Source organism: Thalia democratica, chromosome 2 (assembly GCF_965202585.1).
Source record: "Thalia democratica chromosome 2, ktThaDemo2.hap1.1, whole genome shotgun sequence".
Classification (NCBI taxonomy): domain Eukaryota; kingdom Metazoa; phylum Chordata; class Thaliacea; order Salpida; family Salpidae; genus Thalia; species Thalia democratica.
The window spans coordinates 86824721-86833364 of record NC_139166.1 but is presented as its reverse complement, the minus strand read 5'-3'; the positions used below and the strand labels follow the sequence as shown (position 1 = coordinate 86833364).

Sequence of the window (8644 nt, the reverse complement as noted above, 5' to 3'; positions counted from 1 at the left end):
GATGATGAAAAGCAAACAAAAAGGATTTAGGCGTATTTAAAGTTTTTTTTTTTATGAGATCTTTTGTTGGATGAGGATCATTGCATTATTAGTGTTTTAAAGGTGACATTATGAAAAAAAAGTTGGAAATTCCCTGATCTAAGCCTTTTACATATCTACTTCAAAAAGATGCAACCATGTAATGTATAAATAATTTTATTCACACAGGATTATCCGGTTTGAAAGATGAGAGTTACCTGTCTTCCATTGACGATGTGGTTGTCGATGCGTGCATCAAAATTTCCAGCATGTGCAATCAAATTGATATTGGATCTGATATCGAGGTAGGTGGTAAATTTTACTTATGCTTTTAAGTGCATGGAAGAGTAAATCATTTTTTTTACAATTTTATTTTATTTTACTGAGTGAGCTACAAGTTGCTTTTTACATACTTAAAAAAATCAAAATAAATTTTGAGGTATAGCCAGTCAAAGTCGGAGACTACAATAGGTTCTTTAAGGGAGGCGCAAGCAAGAAAGGCAAAAAGACTTTTTCACTAAAAAATCTCTTCTCCTACGTGTTTTCAGATAACTACTTTTAACTTTAAGGAAGAATTCATTGCAATATTTAAAAAGTTCTGCTGGAACAAAGTTAAAAAATTTGTTTTTTGATTTTTTGTCATAGTGTTTTTATTTCAACGTTGTTCTGAGATAATTTTATAAATATTGCAAGGAACATATTCTTAAAGTTTGAGGTAATTGTCTCAAAAAATGTAGTATAAAGATTTTTAGTGATTTATAGTTTTTTACAATTTTAGTTTGCTCCCCCAATAAGGATCCTGTTGTATTTCGACCGGCTATAGCTCAAAAAGTATTTTGAATTTAAAAAATTAAAAAAATTAATCTTGTAGGTTAGTTAAAACTTAATAAAATAAGACTAAGTTGTGAAAAAATTATTTACTTTTCCCTATGTCCGTAAACCTTGAATGTATTTTTATCATATTATTATAATAAATACATCTTTGCCTCTGTTCTTTGACCGACATTATAATTCTCTGCGTGTATCAAAGTTTATGTGCAGTCAAAATAAAATTGAAACTGATTTTGAAGTAGGTGATACACTTCACTAATGTCAAGTTGGCCATTGAATCTTAAAAACTATGGAATTAATACTTTTAGCGCAACCCTAGAATTTAAGAAATTTTTTTTAAAATAATCATTGCAAATTCAGAAGTACTAAACTTAAAATAGTTTTTTTCAATGTCTTACATTGTTACTGTTATTATGTTTTATAACTGGGGGTTGGAAGTCTAAGTAATTTAAAAAATTAATGAAGATAAACCTACTTTAAAATAAAAAAACACACAAATATAGTTATTTATCACAAAGTATTTCTTGTTTTAACTTAAAATTTTTACAGAAGCGGAAAAAAAAAACTTTTCTTGAAAATAAAGTACTACATATAAAATATTTAAAAATAATTTCAGGGTTGCCACTTTACCTGGAAAAACCTGGAATTCGACAATTTAGGCAAAAATAAACTGGAAAAACCTGGAGTTTGAGAAATTGTGAAAAAAACCTGTTAAAACCTGGAATTTTGATCAAAAAACCTGGAAAAACCTGGAGTTTTTAATAAAATTAATATTTTCAGTAGTAAAACTTAGATTTGACACAAAAAATATGTCATATAAATATAATTTTTTGTCATCATCAAATTTATTTTTTAACATATTTAAAGTAACTTTACAATATCTTTTCAATGATTTTATACTATTTAACACAGTTTCTTATGTAGAAATTAACTTAAAACTAAAAATAGACCCAACAATGTGTACTTTTAAAAACCTGGAAGAAATTTGGAAAACCTGGAAAAGAAATTTTAAAAACAAGTGGCAACCGTGCAATTTGACCCAGACAACTTATTCTATTGTTTGTGTAGAGGTATAAAACAATAATGTTTATTTCTATAATAGAAAAATAGTATATAAAATATTAAATATGCATTGTTCCATTATTACATACTAACGTTTTTCCAATTAGAGTTATAAAACTAGTAAAATACTTTAAGGTAAATAAAAAAATAACAAAAAAAGTGAAGAAAGGGACTAGATCAAAAATTTATGAGAAAAAAAAAGAAACTTAAAAGGTTAATCCAAATTATAACTATGTAATATGACTACTAGTGTTACACCAGAGTTTTAAAGCAATCCCATAACCAAAATGATAATCACATGATTTAATAAACCCAAATAAAAACGTTGTACCAGCTTACAGTTGATTAGAACAAAGGTAAAGCTGCAATATAGTATATTTTAGTAGTTTTAAGCTTGTAGATCACATTTTAAAGCTAATGGAAACTTGGAATAAGTTCTAAAGTTATGAAAAAAATTCAAAAAATAAAGTGGCCACCATGTTATACCTTAGTCCAGTGGTTGTCAAGCTAATCAAATTCTGAGTACACCTGAGTACATCTGCAAAAAATACAATCGGTGCATCGCAAGATCTAATTTTAATAAACGCGGCTAGTTGTGGGACTACGTAAACACTTTTATTAGTTCATTTCTCCTTAAAAGTCATAACTCAGTTTGTATTTACATGCAAACCATTTAACAACTGAAGCTGAAATTTTTTAATTGACCTCTTTATTTGTTTTACCTTATTTTCACAATAATATTTTAGTTAAATGGCTTTGTCTTACATACTTATTAATTGAACACTTCTCCGCAATTACTACAAAATCCCTAGTTCAGTATACTTTAAACATTTTATTAAATATTAACTACATACTTAATCTAACTCTATATATTTTTGTGTAATCTAAAAATTTCATGCACCCCTAAATGAGTTTTATGTACCCTAAAAATTTCATGCACTGAAAAAAATGTTTAGTGTGCACCAGTGTACACCTTAACGACCACTGCCTTAGTCTATGAAATATATGTTAAATGTTTATTTTACTATAAAACTTTTGCTTACAGTAATTGTTATCAGGCAGCAACGTACAAGCTTTACAAGAGAGTTCACGAATCGAAACGGTTCAAGGGCCGCAGCAATGACAGCATAACTGCAGCTTGCCTTTACATAACATGCTTGCAAAATGGAAAAACACCGGATATTTTTTATGAGGTTTATCTATAGTTTTGTACTTTAATTTTTATTAATTAAAATTTCGACATAAATAAGCTTTAATAGTTGTACAATTAATTAAAATATAATTTTCTTAATAATAAAGCGTGGAGAATTTTTTTAGGTGTCGGCTAGATTTACTAGAAATAAAGCTTTTGTGGGCCAGACTTCTTAAAAAAGTTTTAGCTAACTGTGAAATTTGAAAAAGAAAGCCAAAAAAAAAGATAAATTTCATAAATAGTAAATTTTTAATGAAATGATAATTTAATAAGCACTAATGTTTACTAAAAAGATAGATTTAAAAAAAAGATTTTTTTATGTGTACAAGATGCTTTCAAGCTAAATCATATGTTGCGAAAAGGTATTGGTGCTTGGCAAGCCATACTTAGCTTCAAATATTTTTTGAAACTGTTTTTTTTAATAAAATTACTCCTAGCATTGATGCCACTTTTTTTCCAAAAATTTATAAGTTTAGTGTTTTAATGCAAAGTACTTGAATTTTTTTACTTCGGTGTTTTATATTTAGTGTTTCAATGAAAAATTATTAAATTTTTATCTAATTTTAGAAATACGTCACTCTTGACAAAGTAGATTGTTTCACTAATTAAAAAAAATATTTATGAAAAATCAAAATGCAACTTTTGTAATGATTTTTTAAGAAGAATAGTTTTAAACAAATCTTGATCTTAGATGTTAATAATTTAATAAAACAATTTAACGATTCTAAGTGAGCTAGAAAATTTCTTTATATTCAAAAATCAAATATTAAAACAATTACAAATTGTTCTATAAAAAAAATAGAAATATTTGGCATGGCAATGTTAAGGACTTTTTGAACAAAAAAGAACTTAATAACCTAAAATTGATATTTTATTTTGATCAATTAGAAAACAAGTTTGTAGAACTTTTTATAATTTGTCAACTCGTTAACAAAAATTTTTGAGAACAATTTAAAAATATTTATATAAAGAAAAATAAGTTGATTAATATCGACAGCAAGTACTTTCAGATAGTACTGATAATGTTAATCAATAAAAAAAAACTTTGAATTTGCTCAGAAACGAAAAATCAAAAATTTAAAGAGAATATTTTAGCTGGTAAACTTTAATAGTTTTTTATGACTAAAATTCTGTAAAACATTTTCTTTAATTCATACATGCTCTTATTGGACTGCCCGTGGTCTAAGTACTTCGGTTTCTAAAAACTGTTATCTTGGGTAGAAGTTATGAATTTTAGAAATTATGTAAAACAAGAAAACATTTGTAAGTATAATTTTTAGGATATCTTATTTTTAAAATCATGTTCTATTAGCTCCTAAAGATTAAGTTTTACACTTATTGCATTCTATAATAACAGTAGGTTTTAAAAAAAAAACTGTTTTTGTCAATAATTAGGTCTGCAAATTTTTTAAAATTTTTCTAACCACTGTTATAAGAAAGTAGATCAGTTGAATTTCCGTTCAGTAAATTGCAACATATTTTGTGTTTTTGGGTGTCAATTTCGTACTTATCAGTATTCATCTAGATGTAAAGGCTGTGATCTTAATGCTTTTAAACAGATTTCTACAGTTTCCAGTGTTAGAAGTCCTCGGCTTAAAAAACTAAGCAAATATATTAAGGACAAACTTCAAATCAACGTAGAACTGATTACAAAGCTAGGTATGGAAGATATACTCGTTAGTTAAGTTAAGTTTATGATCCGTTAATTGTAAACCTAAAATTCAATAGATATCTAGAAATTAATTTTTATGAAATGAAACAATTTTCAGAATATTTATTGCAACAAACTCGAGTTTTCAGATGAGTCAACTAAAATTGCAAAAACAATTGCAAGAAATATAACTGAAATGAAGTTGATCAACCAGCCAGAAAGGCCTATTGCCGCTGCTATTGTGTTCCTCATGTCAAAATCCACGGAGAACAAAAAGACTTTGAAAGGTTTCAATTTTACTGACCACTGAAAAGTGTTATAAGTTAAGCTGTATGAGCTCATTAGTAAAAGTCACACCTAAAGACTTAAAACTACAACTTTTTTGTATTACATAATTATGAGTGTTATATGTATGGATATTTTTGGTGTAACTCATTTACATATTTTACTTCATCAGAGTCGCGAAATTAGAATATATGTATTTATATAACTATTATCTATTCTATTATTACGTAATACCTAATTTTGTAAAACTTTATTGCTGTACTTACAAGTTTGCTTTTTATTGAATAAAACTTGGCTGAGGACGCGTATTAAACGCAGAAACAGCTGTCCCAAGCAAAAGTTTATTTTGTGTATTTTAGTTCTATATATATATATACAAACACTTAAAGTAATATTACGTGTTAATCTAATGTTGTATCTTATGAGACACTGTACTTTTTAAAATACAGTGCTTCCTCGCTAATCCGGTTCCTCGCTAATCCGGCCGGTTTTAGTCGAGAAGTCAACTTATTTACTTAAGCGTTAATTTCATTTTACTTTGAAAAAATATTCAATTTAAGTTTTGTAAGTATGCAAGCAATATATTATTACGTCATAATAAAGTATCATTTGTATAATCTTAAAGTTTACATTTGGTTTCGTCAGGAACGTGAAAAGGGTTGTACAATAACTGGCCCAATACAATAAAAGCCTCCGAGTTCCATCGTTTAATTTACGGTGAACACTCAAGGCCCTTTTCAGCAAGTACGGGGTTTCAATGGAGGTTTTCCAGGAGATTTGGCTTGCGTAATCTTAAGATATGTGGCGAAAAATTAAATGCAGATAGTTCAGCTGCTAATAAATTCATAAATGAGTTTTCTGTCATACCTGAGGGCTATTCTGAACACCAAATTTTTAACTGCGATGAAACTGGGTTATACTTCAGAATGTTGCCTGGTCATACATTAGCTTCAGTTAACGACCGGCCAGATGGGACGAAGAAAGCAAAGGATAGTGTAACAATAAATGCATGTGCTAATGCAAGTGGCACAATAAAGCTACCTTTATTGTTAATTGGAAAGGCTAAAAACCCGCGTTGTTTCCGTAACCTCAACAAGGAAGCGCTGCCAGTTGTCTATCGTAGTCAAAAAAATGGTTGGGTCGATCGTGAAATTGTTCGCGATTGGTTTTTTAATTGTTTTGTTCCCGAAACAAAACAAAGACTAAGTGAACTTGGCCAAGAAAAGAAGGCAATTTTGTTCCTTGACAATTGTTCTGCTCATCCTAGTGAAGACGAACTTGTATCAGCTGATGGAAAAATCACTGCAAAGTTTCTGCCTCCAAACGTTACTTCACTCGTACAACCAATGGATCAAGGGGTACTCGAGTCCATAAAAAGGGTTTATAGAAAGTCGATTCTTAGAGATCTTATATCGCAATCAACTTTCACAATTGAAGATTTTTTAAAAAGAATCGACATGACAAAAGTTGTCGACACCGTTTCATCTGCTTGGGGTATGGTAAAGCCTTCTTCCATTAGAAACCCATGGAAGAAATTAATGCCATTACAGCAAAGCTCTTCCATGCAAAACATAGACCCTTCAGAAAAAACTCAAGACAACGAGTTTGTACAGCAACTTGCGAGATTAAATATCACATTTACAGAAGATGATATTAAAAGATGGATGAGTTGCGATGGTCCTGGATATTAGCATATGGACGAGCAAGGAATTGTTGAACTGGTTACTGGGAATAACGAAAAAGAGGCTGTTGAAGTTGTTGAAGATGAAATTGGTGTTTCCCAGCCTTCTAAGTGTCCATTTTCTCATGCTGAAGCCATGCAGAAAATGGACGATTACTTAGCTTACTATCGTTGCCAACCAGAAGCCCTACCTGAAGATGTGTCAAAACTCATCCAATTTCGTGAGTTTTCTGCTAAGAAACGAGAAAGCACTGTAAAACAATCTTCCATTCTTTCTTTTTTCAAAAAAATTATTTTTTATAAAATTTTGTTTTGTTTAGTTTTGTCTGTTTTAATTCTTAATTCTTTGAATAAAGTAAAATAAATTAAATTAACAGAAATTTTATAGTACGTTTTGTTATATACATTCATAATATAACTAAGGTAGATATTTTGTAAAAAAAGCGATATTTTGTTCTTATCCGGCCAAAGGCAAATCCGGCCGTATTTCCAAAAAATCTTGCCCAACTTGGCCGGATTAGCGAGGAAGCACTGTATATGAATTTAATTTGATAGAATGCTATACAGTTATTTGTATTTACTAAATTCAGCTAAAATTTGGCTTACTACTTTTATGCAAATTATTTACGAGTTTTTCAAGCTGCCCGTTTTATTGAATGATTTGTAAAGCTTTGCTTTGCGTTTTGACTTTCCAAAAAAATCTATTACTTTAAAAGCCATTAGGCAAATATAGGGGTTTATTACAATTTTTAGTTTGCATTTGTAATTATATTTCATATACATTTGCTGTTGATTCAAATTATTTTTTATGTTAAAAGAGTTCTTCTATATGTAATTAATTCTAAACATTTTATCACAATAATTGATCTAATCCAAATGTTATTTACAGATGTAAACGCAAAGACTAAAGTATCTGAGAAAACGATAACCAAGATACTGCATGAGATTTTAAACAACTCTGAAAAACTTTTTCCCGAAGACTTTAAGCTCGGAAGTTTTCAAATTTATTAGAGTTGATTTTAAATAGTAACTATTAGCTGTAAATTTTTTATACTGTTACATTTTTTTCAAAAATTGCGCCTTATAAAGTTTTCTTTATTTAAACACACAGCTTTTTGCTACTTTTAGGACAGGTTTTTAAATTTTTATTTTTTTATATAATAGAATACTTATAGTAAATGTTTTATAACGTAAGGTTTTTCTGGTAGTAGATGTAAGATTCTTAAAAGTTTTTGATAAAATTTGTGTATTTTATTTCATGTAAACTTTGTTCTGTGTATGTGTTTTTATTTATAGTTTTTTTTTTTTTTGATGAAATTTGACAGAAACAAAATCTTTTAACAACCATTAATTTATTTTTGAACAACTTTTATTAAAATATGTACAGATAAAGCTAAATATAAAATATATGCTGTTAAAATAAATGTTATTTTTAATTTCTCTAAAATAGTTTAGTAAGTAATTATATTTTTGAATTTTTTTAAAGTTATAATTCACTATAAGTATTATGCTTATTCATTATGGTGTTTTGTTTTACTTTTTTTTTCAATTCAGTTTGAAATAAAGTAACAATAAAGTTTTTTATTTCGTTTTTATGCACTTTTATAATTATTTGTTGTTAATTTTAGAGGAAATTGATTGTTTGAAAGTGTTTAACTAATTAGATAAAATTAAGTAAAAAAAAAATCGTTAGGTTAAAATTTAATCTTTTTAGTAAATCTAATTTGCTGTTTGAATTATATCAAAAGATAGAAATTTCAAGGAGGAATTATATATTATTTGTTTTATTTGTCATTGAAAACTTAAAAAGATTAAATTAAAATCTGTATAAAAACTTCTTAAATCTAATTGTTTAGTGAAAAGTAGGAAATCTATACTACTTTTCATTTATAAATAGATTTAAATTATTTATTATAAATTTAGA

The 8644-nt window shown here is 27.8% G+C and overlaps 1 protein-coding gene across 1 annotated transcript; it reads left to right on the top strand.

The window, feature by feature from the left end:
* The first annotated feature begins 4728 nt into the window (after positions 1–4728).
* LOC145830079 (uncharacterized) lies at positions 4729–7833 on the top strand. Its single transcript, XM_082937968.1, has 3 exons — positions 4729–4779; positions 4873–5041; positions 7610–7833. Exons 1-3 carry the CDS (start codon positions 4765–4767, stop codon positions 7729–7731), a joined length of 306 nt encoding a protein of 101 aa, XP_082794094.1. The 5' UTR covers positions 4729–4764; the 3' UTR covers positions 7732–7833.
* The last annotated feature ends 811 nt before the right edge of the window (positions 7834–8644 follow it).